We start from the raw sequence: 17,845 nt of genomic DNA on the forward strand, positions 1-17,845 counted from the left end.
TATTCCTCGATTTTTTATATGTGGGCTTAGTTATCCAATAGCAAATGTAATAGCATGTCTATTATATTGCAATTTACCAAGTAAGAAATAAAACCAATAATTTGAGAATAGTTTTTTTTTTTTAATAATGGTTAAACCTCATTTACTTTACAAAGGATCACCCACAACAAAAAGGTGTCATCACAAACGTATAGTCATAAATATCAAATAGATCAATTAGTTCCCTCGAAAAAAGGGGTTTATATCATGGTTCCTTACTTTGACATGGTGCAAATATCTAAATTTCACCCTTTTAGATACTTTTTCAGACCTATTGCCAATAATAAGTAGTATTCACAAAATATTATTTATTTTTCATGATATTATGTATGGATCAGATATATCATGGTCAACGTTGTTTTCACAACATATTGTCTAGTGACCATTATAAACATATGAAAACACATTTTCTTATTATGATACTCGCTATAAACACACCAGCAGTATCATTCACATGGAAACCATAAAACTTTATCAAGTTTTATGTCATTCAATAGGTGCTAACTTTATACCACACAATAACTTCATAAGTTTACACACCTTGTGATCTTTATACAGGAACAATATAACCTTCAAGTTGATAAATATAATTTTCATTTTTTCTTGAACCCTTTGACTATTAGTCTGACTTTGAATTTACCAATTGACCCATCAAGTTTTAATTTCAACCTAAATAACCATTAAACGTATAAAGTCTTAACACTATAAGAAAGATCAACTAATTTCAATATTACTCCGTACATGTAATGGACTCAAACCCGACCCAAATTCAAATACGGATCCAATTATAATTATTTGGATCTGCATAATACAAAATATACCCAACCCCAACACATGTTTCTCAATTTAAGCAGATGATAAAAACTGGAAGAAGAACAATGACTTCATCGGTGAAATAATCTCAAACACACCCCAAGACAACCCTCATTACTTACAACTGAGGACCACATACAACCCAAGTGACAACTCATTTGTTAATATCAAGTACTTGGGTCGATCGATGAGTTTGTAAACTAGAGGCTTCCACACTCACTCAAAGACTCAATCAATTATTGACAAAATGACATACAACTTATTGAGCTAGTTTCCGTATTTAATTAAAAGTGAACAATGTGTAAATGACATTTTCTTTCTAGGCTTAATGTTCTTGCAAGGCAAGATTATAAATCCAACAACCCATACTAGAGAGGGTGGGGATGGGGGAGACTGGAGAGTGTGAGGTAGGTTTGCCGGGGAGGGGAGAGTGAGAGGGGGGAGAGGGAGGGGTGGAGTTGTGGAACAAGTTGAGGGGGTTGCAACAACAAGGTGTGGTTCGCTACCTTTTGCGGAAGAATGAGAAGAAGAAGAATATGTGGGTCCCACTGTGATTAAAAAAATTAAGTTTCGAAGGAAATGATAGCCGGCTTTTTGGTTGCCACATGTTGGTAAGCGGAGTATGTCCAAGGTAACTACTCTAGACCTACGTCCACAGGATCCAGAGTTCGGACACGTATCTCTCTCATTCAATCCTCCTCATTTTTTTTCCTGTCCTAACCAAACATCATGAATTTTATTATTATTATTTTATTTTTTTCTTGATTTTTTTTCTTCTTTTCAATCCAACCAAACACAATGTACAAAAATAGGGTTCTTACAGCAAGCAAATCAGGATACGAAAGAGAGGGGTACGACAATTTATTATATATATGGGAAAAAAAACTCGACCTGGTCACATGACTCACGTGGCGCGCAAAAGTACCACCTTGTGCCATAAAATAAAAAATCACACTTTTGTTAATGTCTCTGCACTGTGAAATGGTCTGGTTTCGATGTAAAAGATTTAAATGGTTTCGATTTTAAACGGTTTGAATGGTTTTGGTTTTGAACGGTTTAAATGGTTTTAAACATTTTTTTTATTCAAACGATTTTTTTCAATTATACTTTTTATTTTTATTTTTTATTGAAATAGATGTAAACTTAACATTGAATTATTATTACCGTTATCTATTTTCTTATATAGTACTTGTAAGGTTATAATTATAGGGTAAAGCTCTTTGTAACCAATCAGGTTTACTCATCCCTACATCATTTGTCTACTTTTTAAACACGATTTGTTTTCGTCATTTCACGTGGAGGATTGGAATAAGAACTCCAATCTGTTACTTTGCGGCATGAGAAATGGTCGTCTCTTCGTCCTCCGACGGGAAGAAGGTGCAGTGTCTCTCCCCTCTGCTCTGGTCGTTCTAGGTTTCACTAACTTCAACAGTTTTGGGTCTTACTTCGATGACATGAAACTCTGTTCTGTTAAATTTTAACCCAAAAAAAAAAAAAAAACTCTGTCCTATTCAACCCAATCCAATAAGCTTCCAGCATTCCAGAATTCGAAGGACAGAGAGAGGTAGAATGAGTCGGGATCTAAAAGGCGTGGGTGTTTGGCAATGGTGAGGGAGCTGCAATCTATGTTGGCATGGTTCTATATCATGGGTTTTGTGCATAGGTTGAGTTAGACCGTTTCAGTGGAGTGCGCCCCCATTTGGGGCTTCTGTGCGCTCCGTGTGAAGTGATCCACTCCCCGCTCCCACCGACGACAAGAGTCATTATCTGACAGCTTGAAACCATTGCTTCTCCCAACCATTCCCGCTTATGAGAAACCAATGAGTTTTTCTTTTTCAGATTTTTGTCTGTAGCACTAAATTTTAAGAGAGGTTTATGATTATTTTCCCTTTCTTAGATTGTTGATTTTTCCCCTCTACTCCCTTTTAACTATTTCTTCTTTTTTCACAAACTCCTTTTCTCATTACTGTCTTATAGTAACAACAACAAACCCTTCCAAACCCCTTTCTTTCCATCTCCAAACACCCCACCTTTCATCTTCCTTATTCCCTGCTATGACAGCGATCCAAAAAAAACCGATTATGTTAAAAATAGAAGTTGAATCAAAATCCAACCCCCCTGTGTTATCAACTTCCACATTCTTTTCGATTTCCATTGAATCCCAACATCATAAAACCCTGATCCATCCCATTCCTTTGATTCCAACATTATCACCCTCCCTTGTGTTTTTTTATTTTTATTTTATTTTTTCCTAAAACTTCATTCGACCCACCCCTCCCTCTAGAGTTCCACCAATTGAAAAAAAAACTGAAAAAAAAAGGTACTTTTCCATTCAACCACTAACAATAGACTAACACCGTCAGATTTCAGGGGGTGTTAAGTAATTGTTTGAAAAGGTTGGTGTATTAAGCAAGCGTGCAATAATACTTGGGTGTACAAATAATTTTCCCAAAAAAATAATATAGGATTTTGGATTTAAGTGTGGTATTTGATTCGATTTTGATTCAATCGAAAAAATCGAACTTAACCAAATTCAATGTTCATATACCAGAACCGAAACCAAATCAAATTCATTTGGTTCGGTTAAATCAACTCGGTTTTTGGTTTGGTATTCGGTTCCGGTATTCGAAGTGACCAAACTCTGTAAACCAGACCACGAGAACAAGGGTTCTTTACTTCTATATCGGTAATGTGTCTAATTCCAGGGCCTTTTCCTGAATTCCACGGTCCCTTGTGGATTGAGGGTTGTGTAAGTGCGATTTGGGAAGACAAACAAGAAAGCATGTATAGCGGCTCCAGCGATGGCGAAGGCATAGAAGCAGCTCCGAGGAAGATCCCGCTGGCGTCCTCGATGTTGTGGGTTCGAAATCTTCGTAGTTTCATTGGATCTGGCGCTGGTCTCGGTTGCGAAGCTTTGATGGGTATGTTTTCTCACGTTGCTAATTTTATTTATTTTTATTATTGGTAAGCACATTGATTATTTTAAATTATACAATTAGTTGATTCAGTCGGTTCTACTTGTTTATTCCCCTCACTTGGTTAAATATTTATTAAGATTAGTGAAATGCTTTACTGGATTTCTAGATCTTGTAAACTTGAGGGACTAACAAATGAACATGGTGTTGGCTGATGTGGATCATTTATCACATCCTGTCTGAACAAAGACATTTATTTCATTCATTGTTTGATCATGCTAGATATTTGTATCTTTACCTTATAGTTCGTAAGAATTATAAAGTAGAAGTAGAGAAACAAACCGGTAAGATTGTTTCAGGCAGAGGTGTTGAATATTATGAAAGGTACACTTAATTTGGACAAAGACCAGGTCAATTTACCCACTAGGCCGCTATCATAAAGAGCAAGGTATTATACCCCAATATACTATGCTTGTGTCTCCAGGCCAAAATGGTGTTGCTGAAAGAAGTAAGTGAACACTAATGGAAATTGTTGGGAGTATGCTCAGTAACTTTAGTCTTTTGTTGAACTTGTGGAGTAAATCCTTAAAGACTGCAGTGTATAGACTAAATTGGGTATTATTAAAAACAGTTCCAAAGATTCCTTTTGAGCTTTGGAGAGAATAGAAGCCTAGCTTAAGATACACGAGTGTGGGGCTGTCCAGTCAAAGTTTAGGTTTACAATCCACAAGAGAGGAAGTTATATCTCAAACAGTCAGTGGATTTTTCATTGGCTATCTAGAGAGGTCTAAGGGTCATAGGTTCATTTGTCCTTCTTACTCTCCTACAATTGTGGAATCTAAGATGCCAAGTTTCTAGAGGATGGCAGCATATTAGGAGTCTACATTTACGGAACATTCAGTTTGATGAACAACCAATTCATGTTCCCTCATTTCGTGCTCAATAGATGATGGTACGTACACCTTTCTTTGGCTGGACAAGTGGCACCCTTCTGGTGTACTCTCTTCTATTGTGAGCCCCAGAGATATCTACTCCTCTGGATTGGACAGATTTGCCCATGTTGCTGCTATCATCTCCAGAGGCTCTTGGTCCCCCCCCACCTCCCCTCCCCCTCTCGCTGACCTTTGGAGATCCCTTCCCCCCATCCCCCCAGGGCATCGAGGTAGAGGTGACACCATCTTATGGCTCCCCTCTCAATCGGGCAGATTCAGCTCTCACTCCGCTTGGGATTTGGTTAGACACAGAGGGACCCCTTGTCCTTGGTATAGAGTTGTTTGGTTCCGTGGTCACATACCTCGTCATAGCTTCATCGCTTGGCGCGCCCTTGCTAGCTACCTTCCTACACAAGCCTTCCTTATTTATCGACATATTCAGGTCCCTCCCAACTGCTGTCTCTGTTGGAATGGGACTAAAAATGTCGATCACCTTTTCTTTTCTTGCCTCTTTGCTGCCTCCATTTGGACCCGGGTTCTCCGCTATTGTTGGCCCAGTCGTCGCACTCCTCTTCCTCTCAGTAGGGAATGGATTTGGATTGACATGACATTCGGAGGGAAGTCAATCTGCGACTCGGTTGGCAAGATTGCCTTTTGTGCCACTATCTCTCACATTTGGATGGAGCGCAACCTTAGAAGATGGACATCCAACTCCCGCTCTTTCGACATGATTTGGAAGACCATCTTTTTTGATGTTTCATCTAAAACTAGATCCCTCCCCCTCCGTGATGTGAAGGATTCCTCAAGGAACAGGCTCATTGTTGTCTCCTGGGGCCTCACTACGTCCATTTTGCGCCCTAACTAGCCCCTAGTTTCGGCTTGCTGCCCTTGGGCTTGTATATTCCCTCTTTTTCTTCGTAATTAAATTTTTATTCATCCAAAAAAAAAAAAATTCATGTTCCGTCTCCCGCACATGGAATTGAAGGATTCAGTCCTTTGCCTATTATTTATGGGGTTCATCGTCGCATGAACCAGTACCTCATGATAATGAAGTTGTTGCTGAATCTTTTGTTCAGCATGAAGGTATTGAGAATGAACAAATAAGATTAAGAAGATCCTTTAGAGTCAGAAGACTAGAAATTTCTTGTGATTACTATGTTTACCACCCAGACTGTGAGGTTGATAATGGGATTGAGGCAGATCCAACATCATTCTCATAAACCATGGCCTGTAGGGATTCCATTTTGAGACCCAAATGCCATGAAGGAAGAAATGTATTCTATGGCAAAGAGCCAAGTTTGAGAATTTGTTGAGTTGACAATGCCAGAAGGACCTCCACTATGGGTGTTGTTAGAATGCTTGTCGTGGGGTCCAAACAGGATCTCGTGATTAGCGCCAGGTGCTAATCACGAGATTCCTTTAAGCCCCATTATGAGGTACTTTTTCTCTTTTTACTTCTTCCCTATACCTATGTATTATATCTTTTTTGGCTCTCCTAAGCAATATGTAGAATTCTTACGGCTGCAACTCTCCTCTCTCCTTTTCTCCTTCTCTTCCTCTTCTCTTCTCTGATTTTCACTGGTAACATGGTATCAGAGCATCATTCCTAGGCCTGGTACAAATCTGCGCAAGTCTTTCTCCTCTTTTTCTTTTGTTTTCTTTCCTTTTCTCCTCTACGATATCTGGTTAACACCACCAGAGGCTCACGATCTTAGAAGGGGGGTGATTTTTCACCCCTGCGATTATTTTTGGGTGTTTGTTGATTGTGGTTTGGGTGTCTAGGATGTAAATCTGCTATTTCATAATTAAAAGCAGATTTTGATTTATTCGTGGTGATGTTTGTAGTTGGTTGAGTGGCAATTGAGTGCCATATTGCTGGAATGATGTTTTTGGGAGGCTTGATTGATGTTTGAGCAGCAGTTCTTGAAGCCGTGGGTGATGCTTGTGGATTTGGTTGATGGCAGTACCTATTGGAGCAGTAGTTCTTGAAGCCGTGGGTGATGTTTGTTGATTTGATTGGGGGGAACACTTATTGAAGTTGTGTTTGGTGTTTGATTGATTCGATTGGTGGCAACATCTATTGAAGTTGTGTTTAGTGTTGGTTAATTCCTGAAATTTTATTATGAAAAGACAACATGGGTGATGAAGATAAAAGTAGGGCACTGGTTATTGAGGTGGTGTCCTTTTCTTCCAATCAAATCACAGAGAAGAAACTTGAAGGTATTACAAATTTTCAGCAATGGAGGAAAATTGTGAAGCTTGTTTTGACTGGGCGAAATCAGTAGCTACACTTGACAGGACCCAAACCAGCGGATGATTCAACTTGGGAAACTGTTGATGCCAGAATTCTTGGACAGATGTTGAACTCGATGGAGAATCATGTTGTGGATTGGGTTACTCATATTGATATTGTGAAAGATTTATGGGACTACTTGGGGAAGTTAAAATATTTTTTGGGAATTGAAGTGGCACAGTCTCAGAAAGGAGTTTTTCTATCACAACGAAAGTATGTGTTGGACTTACTTACTGAGACAGGTATGCTCGGGTCTAATCCTATTGACTCACCCATGGACCAGAATGTGAAACTTGTTGCTGAAGGGGGAGATGCTCTTGATGATCTTGAGAAATATAGAAGATTGTTGGGTAAACTGAATTACTTAACGGTTACTTGACCTGACATTGCTTTTCTAGTGAGCGTGGTGAGCCAATTCCTTTCCTCTCCTCGGACATCTCATTGGGATGCAGTTGTATGTATTTTAAGGTATCTCAAAAAGGCTCCAGGTAGAGGAATTGTGTATCAAGATCATGGTCATAGTAGAGTTGAAGGGTTTCCAGATGCTGATTGGGCAGGATCTCCAACTGACAGGAGGTTGACTACTGGGTATTGCACATTTGTTGGAGGAAATCTGGTTTCATGGAAGAGCAAGAAGCAAAGTGTTGTGGCTCGTTCCAGTGCTGAGTCAGAATACAAAGCTATGAGACAAATAACATGTGAATTAATGTGGATACAACAGCTATTGTCTGAGTTGGGGTTCAAGATTCCAACTCCCATGCAATTATGGTGTGATAATCAGGCATCAATTCATATTGCTTCCAATCCTGTGTTCCATGAGGGGATGAAGCACATTGAAATTGATTGCCATTTTGTTTGGGAAAAGATGCAGAGTAGATTGATTCTTCCAAGCCATATCAGAACTGGAGAGCAGCTTGCAGATGTATTTACTAAGTCATTGGGGAATGGGAGGATAGAATATATTTGTAACAAGCTGGGCATGATTGATATATATGCTCCAGCTTGAGGGGGAGTGTTAGAATGCTTGTCGTGGGGTCCAAACAGGATCTCGTGAGTAGCGGGCGCTAATCACGAGATTCCTTTAAGCCCCATTATGAGGTCCTTTTTTGTCTTTTTACTTCTTCCCTATACCTATGTATTATATCTTTTTGGCTCTCCTAAGCAATATATAGAATTCTTACGGCTGCAACTCTCCTCTCTCCTTTTCTCCTTCTCTTCCTCTTCTCTTCTCTGATTTTCACAGGTAACAGGTGTAAATGGATTTATAAAACCAAAAGGGATCCCATTGATAACATAGAGAGATAGAAGGCTCGACTTGTGGTGAAAGGGTTTAATCAAAAGGAAGATATTGGTTATAAAAAAACCTTTTCACCAGTATGAAGGAAAGATTCTTTTAGAATCCTCATGGCTCTACATCATATGGATGTCAAGACAACATATTCCTGAGTGGTAACCGTTTGGAGGAGGTATATATGGAACAATCAGAAGGGTTCTCATCGAATAATGAAAATCATCTAGCAGGTAAGCTTAAGAGATCCATATATAGGTTAAAACAGGCTTCCCAATAGTGGTACCTTAAGTTTGACACCGTGATTACTTCCTTTAGTTTGTGGAGAATCATGTTGATCATTATATTTACATTAAGATCAAGGGAAGCCGTTTTATTATTTTGGTACTACATGTGGATGACATACCTTGGTTAATAATGATCTAGGGTTGTTACATGAGGCAAAATAGTTCCTGACGTGTAATTTCGATATGAAGGATATGGGTGAAGCCTTCTATAGCTTAAGCATAGAAATTCACCGGACAAGTCTAATATCTCCCAAAAAGGTTATATCGAAAAGATATTAGACTGTTTCAGGATGAAGAATTGTTCATCGAGTATAGCACCTATTGTTAAGGGTGACAAACTCAGTATGGAACAATGTCCGATGACGGCCTTAGAGGAGCAGGAAATGCATAGTAACCCATATGCATCTACAATAGGCAGTCTGATGTATGAACAAGGCCAAACATCGCCTTCGCAGCAGAGTTTTGGGAAAAATCCAGAAGAATCCTGGTATGCCACATTGGAAGGCAGTGAAGAAAGTAGTGAGATACCTTCAAGGCACCAAGGATCACATGTTGACATTATCGATGTGTTGGTGATTTGGAGTTGAATGGCTATTCGGACTCAGATTATGCTAGAGATGTGAGAAGATCCACTTCAGGATTTATTTTTATGCTCACTGGAGGAGCAGTATCTTGGAAAAGTGTAAAGTAGCCAAAGATTGTGTCCTCTACTATGGATGCAAAGATGGTGGCATGCTATAAGGCAATCTCTCATGTGTCGTGGTTACAGTATTTTGTCCCAGAGGTCAATTTGTCTATAGGAAGGGCAATACAGATCTTCTGTGACACATTGCAGCAATAAGATTCTCTAACAACACATACTTTGTGAATCAGTGTAGAGACATAAAGATTAAGTACTTCGTTGTAAAAGAGGATGTCTGGGATCATCGTGTGGCGATAGAACACGTTGGTACTGAGGAAATGATAATCAACCCTTTCCCTAAAGGGTTTCCACCTTATGCATTTGTGGGATATGTGGGTCACATGGGCTTATGTAAATCATTATGTAACTAATGTTTTATCAATGATATTGGAGGGCGGGCCTTGGTGCAACGGTAAAGGTTGCTCCATTGTGACCAAGTGGTCACGGGTTCGAGTCTGGAAATAGCCTCTATGCGAAAGTAGGGGTAAAGCTGTGTAAATTATGGCCCTCCCCAGGCTCCGCAGTGGCGGGAGCCTTGTGCACTAGATACTCCCTATTTGTTTTATCAATGATATTGCAATATTAAGTTGATTTCTGAAACTTAAGTTTCTGTCCTTTACTCCTTTATTATGTTTACGCAAATTAAATTTTGAAATTACAGATGTCCATTAAGAATAAAAGGAAATAAAAGTGAACCCTCAAATTAACCATGTGGTTGATTCAGAATTAACCATGGAGTTATGGAGATCAACCTTGGAATCAAAAGGTTTTAAGACAAGTAGAACGAAGACGGAGTATATGGTGTGTAACTTTGGTTACACTAAGACGGATAATGAGGTGTGAAAATTGATGAGAGGGAGATTCTGCAAAGTGATACATATAAAGAAGGTGATATAGAGGATGATGTTTCACAGTGAATTAAAATAGGATGGATGAAGTTGAGAGGTGCATCTGCAGTGTTGTGTGATCGGCGTATTCCTTTAAAACTTGAAAGGAAAATTTTATAGGACAGTCATACGACTGGCTATGATATATGGTGCAGAATGTTGGGCAGTTAAGAAACATCATATAGATAAACTTAGTGTAGCGGAGATGAGAATGTTGAGAAAACTAGGAAGGATAAAGTAAGGAATGATCATATTAGAGCTGATTTGGGAGTAGCTGCGATACATGATAAGCTACAAGAAAGTCATTTAAGGTGGCATGGTCATGTTCAACGGAGGTCTTTGGATGCCCTAGTACGAGTAGTGCTTTGATTCAGATTGAAGGAACTAAAAGAGCCAGGGGCAGACCTAAAATGACCTTAGGAGAAGTGAGGAAAGACATGCATAGCTTAGGCCTTGTATCAAGTATGACCTCGAATAGAGCTGATTGGAGGGCAAGGATCCATCTAGCAGACCCCATTTAGTTGGGATAAGGCTGAGTAGTTGTGTATTCAGAAATCAGATTAACCATGGGGTTGATTCTCTAAAGTTGAAACTAACCACATAAGCGTTCATTGTGGAAATGACAACTCATTGTAATACATGGATGGGAATGGTCTACATGCATAGTTGTCAAGGCGTCGCCTAGGCGGCGCCTTGGTCGCCTAGGCCGGCGCCTTGGTCGCCTATTTGGTGTCGCCTTGATTTTTTACCTTCTCCGACGCCTTGGATCGCCTATCCGCCGTGACAACTATGTCTACATGTTGGACATGTACTGCCATGATTCATGGGTTAGAGTTTTCATTTTTGAATGTTGAGGAAATTGATGTTTAAAGTATGACCATACATCAGGTGCAGTTCAAAACATTTCTTGGCATGTAGCAATGTAGGCCAAGTGGGAGAATGTTGGCTGATGTGGCTAACTTTGCCACATCAGTAGTCAATTATTGCAAATGGTAGTTTCCTAACCCATCATGTAACTTCCCTTGTTGGTAGGGAAGTTACGAAGGGGATAACAAAGATGGGGTTTTTGCTTTGCTTTTGGTGTTACGGCAACATCATCTACTCTGTGATTTTTGGGTGAGAGACACAAAGCCAGAAGGTAATCCCAATATTAGTGTGTGTGTGTGTGTGTGCTCACTACTGGAGGACAGCCATAGATGCCAAAAATTCTGCGTAATGCTTAGATCCTTGAGTAGACTGGAGATGGCAGGAGGTGGCATGATGGGGCCAAATGGAGGTATGTAAATCTCCATTAAATTTCAGTTTCCTTGCACATGGTCCTTTTTTTGGTTGTTAATTGTGAATATAAGTGTTTACTCTTTGGACAATGGTTGAGTTTATATTGGAAAGTGAGTAGAGCTAGTTTAAATTCTATGAACTGTTGATGGTAGTGAAGGGAATGGGTATTTCAGAATGGAACTTTAACGTAGTTAAGTTTGGTTGATTAATCTCTTCATTTTCTCCTGCTTGAAATCAATGAAGGATTGTGGTTAATGCAGATTGCTTGTTTTGGAAATCTGTGAAGACCCAATTCTTAGGTAGCTTGTTATTAGAGTTTCCTGGTTTTGGGAAAACGGCTTCTACTATGAGTAGACAATTACATAGATATTGTAGGGTGTTAGGGCAGAAAGTGTAGATGTCCGACAAAATGTTGTTGAAATTAAATCTATAAAAAAAGTTGTTGAAATTAAGTATTTATCTTCCATAAAATACCTGCAGACATTATCTTATTAACGTTATAGAGTATTGATAATGGCTTAGTTGGGATTTTATTGGATAATAAGATCTTGAAGAATTCTTGGGTTGATCTATCCTTTCCCCCCCCCTCTCTAACCAGGAGTCTTAAGCTTTGTGTCATCCTCAAGATAAAAAATAGCGTAGCCAGTGCACGAGGCTCCTGCCACTGCGGGGTCTAGGGAGGGTCATAATGTACGCAGCCTCACCCCCGCTTCGCGGACAGGCTGTTTCCCTGTGTAATCCTCAAGATAAAGGGGAAAATGTTGCATATGTCATTGATTACTCATCTAATGTTCATTCCAATGTGCATGGAGTATCTTGGCCATCTGGCTCCGTACAGTTGTAGTAGCTATTTGTTGACTTGTAATTTTGCCATACCTAGGCATCAGATACCAATCTTCTTTATTGGATAATATAAGGATTAAGCATATTCCATAAATGAGAGATGATTTAAGTTTTTCCTCAATTTTTTTTCTTCCACTAAATACTCAAATATTTCCCCCCTTTTGTCGGGGTGGGGGAGGGGGAGACAAATATACACCATGAAACATGTTACTAACATTTTGATGGATTCATGTTAAAAACTAATATCTTTTCAAGAAGGATCATTTGTTATTCAGTTGTTTATTTATGCCGAATCTGAGGAAATAATTACTCTTACACATTACCACTTTGATTGGCAGAGCTTGAAACCAAGAGAATCTTGCTTGAGATTTTTAAAGAGAAGCAACAAAAGAATGCTGAAGCTGGCACAATTCCGAGCTTCTACAGAAAGGCATGCGTCACAATTGTTTGCCTGGGTGGTTGGCTCTATTATCTTTAGTAAATTTGCTCACATGAATTAATAAATTGCCATAGTTACGATTATTGGAGAAAAAATGGTAACTAGTACTGGATTTTCCTGTTTGCTTCTGGTGTGATTATTCATTGGTAAAAATTGATGTTCTACGGGATGCTGCTGGCTAACACTTGTTAGGTGGCATTCAGTTTTGCGTTTTGCTGGTTCACCCATTCCGAGTGGGGCATTGAACCATATGGCAAGAAGAAGACCTGAGCTTTTTCTAGCTCCAAGCAGGAAATTCAATATGTCGTGCTTGTTTCAATTCAAGAGCAAGAAAGACTTGCACCGAATATAGAAACTGTGGAATTTTTGTTTTCATCTTTTTGCTTGACTACATATAAGTAATTCTAATAACATGAACATGTTACAAGTACTTATTTAATTTTTTTTTTTGCTTTCATTTTTATTTATTTTTTGATATTTTCCTTTGTTGCAGAAACCTGAAGAAGGATCTATCAGTCATAGGGTTCAAGGGCTGGCAAAGTATCGTTTTCTGAAGGTTTATTTTTGTCATTGATATTTGCTGCCTGCACTGCTTGATTCTATTGACTTTATTTTTCCTTAGGATTTTTACACTCAGCTGTTGTGGGCTGTTTCATTGTGTCTCTATTCTCCGCGACTTCATATTTCAACTTAAACTTCATTTTTCTTTCTCTCCCACTTTATGAGGTGTTAGTTCATTTACTTGCCCGCACAGGTGTTTGCTTGACTATGTCAATGTGGTTATGATTCATTTTATTTCTGTAGCATGTTTGATTGTTTCGTAAGATACTTATATTGAAGTTTACCTCCACATTTTTGCAGAAGCAATCGGATCTTTTGCTCAATGCTGATGATCTAGATGCCATGTGGGTTTGCTTGAGAGAAAATTGTGTCATCGATGATGCCACTGGTGCTGAGAAGGTTTGTATGCCCCTTCACTTTGATCTACTTCTGTTTTTGGTCTATGCTACATTTGAACTCGTCTTGTCATACTACTTTTTTTTTGATGAGTGTCTGCAGTTTCTTTTGGCAAGTCTTGGAAACCAAATTTTCGAAAATATGTTATTGTTTTTGTCCCCCAGGCCTATAACTCATTAGATATTTTCTTAAGGCTTCTGGTTTTAATACACCTTAACTTCTTGTTGAGTCCAAACAGTCAACTAATGCAATTTTATGACTGCCTTGTTGCAGATGAACTATGAAGATTTCTGCCATATTTCATCTGTGTGTACAGAGCAGATTGGCCCAAAATGTCGACGGTTTTTCAGCCCTTCAAATTTTATGAAGTTTGAGAAAGATGAATCTGGAAGAATTGCCATCCTCCCATTTTACCTTTACGTGATGCGAACGGTAGGTCTTGCTGTTCAGCTTTAAATAACTCCATTGTCATGGGATATATTTATGCTCTCCCATATATTTCTTAAGCTAATTCTTGGTTTATGTATAACCGAGGAATCTAACTGTCTTTGACCATGAGTGTAAATTCTTTGGAACAGAATATGGAAGATGAGTCATTTACTTTCTCATACTACTGAAATACCTGCAATATGGATTTATGCTTTAAAAAATGAAAAACGTATTCTTCTGCATAAAGAAAACTTGGATGAAGATAAGCGCTGTCTGCAAAAAATAGAATGGACACTATATTTACTGCTTCAGTATACATTTCCTTATCTACGAGTTTAATGCAAACCTTCTGAATGGTCTGTGTGTTTTGGCACCTCACTTTGCCGAGTATATTTCCCTTTGGCAAGTTCCTACCCTCTAACTCTTTGCTGTGGCATATGGATGCACATGAAGAGGAATGGGTCAATTTTTAGAAATAGTACAAGGCAGTAAAAATATACTTCCCTCCCCCCCCTCTGGTGTTAGATGTTTAAGACGAATTAGAGAGGAAGAAAGAAGGATTTGAGAGAATGTATTGGCTAGTCAGAGTGACAAAGGCCTTCATTCATTTATAGTGAAAAAGAGGAGTACAAATAAGGTATTCTAGCTAAGGTTGACTCATAGGCCTTATCTAGTCATACAAATACAATGAACCTAGATGGGTTACATAATAGACCTTATCTTCAACACTCCCCCTCAAGTTGGTACATAGATGTCTCTCATGCCCAACTTTGAAACAATAGGATGGAATGACTTAACTGTTAAGCCTTTAGTGAATACATCTGCCAATTGATTTCCAATAGTAATAAATGGGATGCAGATCAGACCCTCTTCAAGTATCTCTTTAATGAAGTGCCAATCAATCTCAACATGTTTGGTCCTATCATGCTGAATTGGATTATGAACTATATTGATTACAGCTTTGTTGTCACAGTAGAGCCTCATAGGTCTCTCGGGTGCCATTCTTAGATCACTGTGAAGCATCTTTATCCAAATGAGTTCACATACTCCTTGTGTCATTGCCCTCAGGCGCCATTCTTAGATCACTGTAAAGCATCTTTAACCAAATGAGTTCACAGTAGAGGCGTAGAGCCTTATAGGTCCCTTAGGTGCCATTTCAGCCTCTTCACTAGATCTGGAAACTACGGATTATTTCTTGCTTCTCCATTTAACCAGATTTCCTCCAAGAAAGGTACAATAATTTGAAGTGGAGGGTCGATCATCAATGTAGCTTGCCCAATCAACATCAGTAAAGGATTCCAACTTTAGACTTCCATTGTTTGAAAACAAGATACCTTTTCTTGGAGCCGACTTTAAACATCGTAGAATCCTGTGTACTGCTTTAAGGTGAACAGTCTTTGGGTTATGTAGAAAACGGCTAACAACGCCTACTACATAGGCAATATCCGGCCTGGTATGAGAAAGATAGATTAGTCTCCCTATAAGACGCCGACATCTCTCTTTATTTACAGAATCACCTCCTGTGCTGCTAAGTTGGTGATTAACTTTACTAGGGGATTCAGCAGGCTTACAACCAAGCATCTCTGAAGATCTAGGATGTACTTTCTTTGGGAAATGAAGATCCCTTTGTTGGATCGGGCTACTTCAATCCCTAGAAAGTATTTAAGTTGTCCCAAGTCTAGTCTCAAATTCAGCTACCAACTGAGTCTTTAAAAGAGAGATTTTTGCTTCATCATCACCGGTGATCACTATATCATCCACATAGACAATAAGGGCTGTGACCTTGTATCCAAACTTCTGCATACTTTGCCAGCTGTAGTTGATGAGTCAAAATCAAGAGGGATGTCCATGTAAACTTCTTCTTCACTATCACCATTAAGAAAGGCATTCTTTACATATAGTTGCTGATGATTCCATCCAAGATTTGCAGCACATGATAATAGAGCTCGAATAGAATTCATCTTTGCAACAAGGGCAAAAGCATCCTGGTAATCGATGCCATAATTCTAAGTGAATCCACTTAGCAACCAGTCTTGCCTTATATCGTGCAATGGTCCCATTTGCATTTTGTTTCACAGTGAACACCCACTTGCACCGTACTGGTCTTTTTCCTTCAGGACATGGAACAAGCTCCCAAGTATCAGTTTTCTTCAAGGCTTGCATTTCCTCTATCATGACATTCTTCCATTTTGGGTCTGAGATAGCTTCTTTCCAGCCCTGTGTGATAGACACAGAGGATAACGAAGAGACAAAAGCTCAAAAGGAAGGAGACAGTGATTCAAAGGAAATGAAGTTAGAAATAGGATGTTGGGTACAAGATCTAACTCCCTTTCTAACAGCAATAGGAAGATCATCATTAGATGGAAAGGGAGGATCGTTACCTGTTGTATGCTCAGGAGATAGTTTAGGAGGCACAGGAGGACATGGTAAGGTAAGGACAACTTTCTCTTGTCGTTGAGAATGAGTAATTAGATCCTTTCCACCAGACACAGTGTTTTCCTGTATGTTCTCCCCCTGAAGATAAACAGTATCAATGACAAAAGGGTTTGGAGAACTTTCACTTGGGGGAATCTCTTTCTCTAGATTCTCCCCCTGAATAGACGACTGATAGAAAGGTTCATCCTCATGAAAGGTAACATCCATGATTCCATGGTGACAAAGAGCTTACGAGAAGGAGGGTGATAGCACCGGTACCCCTTTTGGGAAGTAGAGGACCCAAGAAAAATAAACCAAAAGCCCTGAGGGTCCAACTTAGAATGAGTTGGAGAGGAATTATGGGCAAAGCAAACACAACCAAAGACACGGGGAGGAAGGTTAGAGGTTAGGGAAGGGTCAGGAAGTTGACTTACCGGTGTTTTGAAGTCAAGAACAGCAGAAGGAACCCGGTTGATGGGAAAGGCAGCGGGAAGAACTGTATCTCCCCAATAAAATTTCGGAACGTATGTGGTAAACATGATAGACCGGGCAACCTCAAAGAGTTGTTGATTCTTTCGTTCAGGATTACGAACACAAGAGGTTTGAGAAAGAATGCCATGTTCATCAAGATACTTGTGGAAGGGGCCATCAATGTACTCGGTCCCATTATCACTTTGCAATGCTCGAACCTGGGCATTAAAATGTGTGTGTAGCATATTATGGAAGGATTGGAAGCAAGAAAGGGATTCAGATTTTTTTTGAAGGAGATAGACCCAAGTTGAGCGAGTGCAGTTGTCAATAAAAGTAATAAACCATCGGTATCCACCCCGAGCAACAGTGCGAGAGGGGCCCCACAAGTCAAAATGGATGATAATACTACTTTTATTATCACTAGGTGAATAAGAATAACGTGTGTGTTAGCAAGTTCACACACATCACAAGGAAAATGCCCGTGAGGACAGTGCTTTATTAAAGAAGGAAACAAACAATTCAAAATAGGAAAAGATGGACGCCCAAGATGGCGGTGCCATTGATGTAACTGATGAAGGTGACTGTCAGCCCGAAGAGTGTGAGCGGAGACTGGAGGAGATGTAGCTGGAAGTTTTGGGTCTAGGTAATAGAGTCCATCTCTGACCCTACCATATCCAATTGTTGCCCCTGTCACCAGATCCTGAAAAACATAATGAGTGGAATAGAAGTGAACACAACAGTTAAGATCAACAGTAAACCGATAAATAGAAAGTAAATTGGTACACAGGTTAGGGACATGGAGAACAAATGATAATGAGATGGTTTGGGAGTAGGAGATAGTGCCTTTACCAAAAATAGCAGAACCATCGGCAACTCA

General features: G+C 39.4%; 1 protein-coding gene across 2 annotated transcripts in view; it reads left to right on the top strand.

The window, feature by feature from the left end:
• LOC122657678 (probable serine/threonine-protein phosphatase 2A regulatory subunit B'' subunit TON2) overlaps positions 1-17,845 on the top strand; it is a 33,135-nt gene that overhangs the window by 6,187 nt on the left and 9,103 nt on the right. Inside the window, exons 2-6 of one of the 2 annotated variants that reach the window (XM_043852458.1) lie at positions 3,607-3,773; positions 12,596-12,687; positions 13,190-13,252; positions 13,558-13,656; positions 13,927-14,085. In XM_043852458.1, coding sequence (XP_043708393.1) covers positions 3,635-3,773; positions 12,596-12,687; positions 13,190-13,252; positions 13,558-13,656; positions 13,927-14,085 — 552 coding nt within the window. In that variant the 5' untranslated portion in view covers positions 3,607-3,634. Of the gene's footprint in view, positions 1-3,539; positions 3,774-12,595; positions 12,688-13,189; positions 13,253-13,557; positions 13,657-13,926; positions 14,086-17,845 lie in introns of those variants that run through there. The other variant, XM_043852457.1, reaches the window with a different exon arrangement.

Source organism: Telopea speciosissima, chromosome 4 (genome assembly GCF_018873765.1).
Source record: "Telopea speciosissima isolate NSW1024214 ecotype Mountain lineage chromosome 4, Tspe_v1, whole genome shotgun sequence".
NCBI lineage: Eukaryota > Viridiplantae > Streptophyta > Magnoliopsida > Proteales > Proteaceae > Telopea > Telopea speciosissima.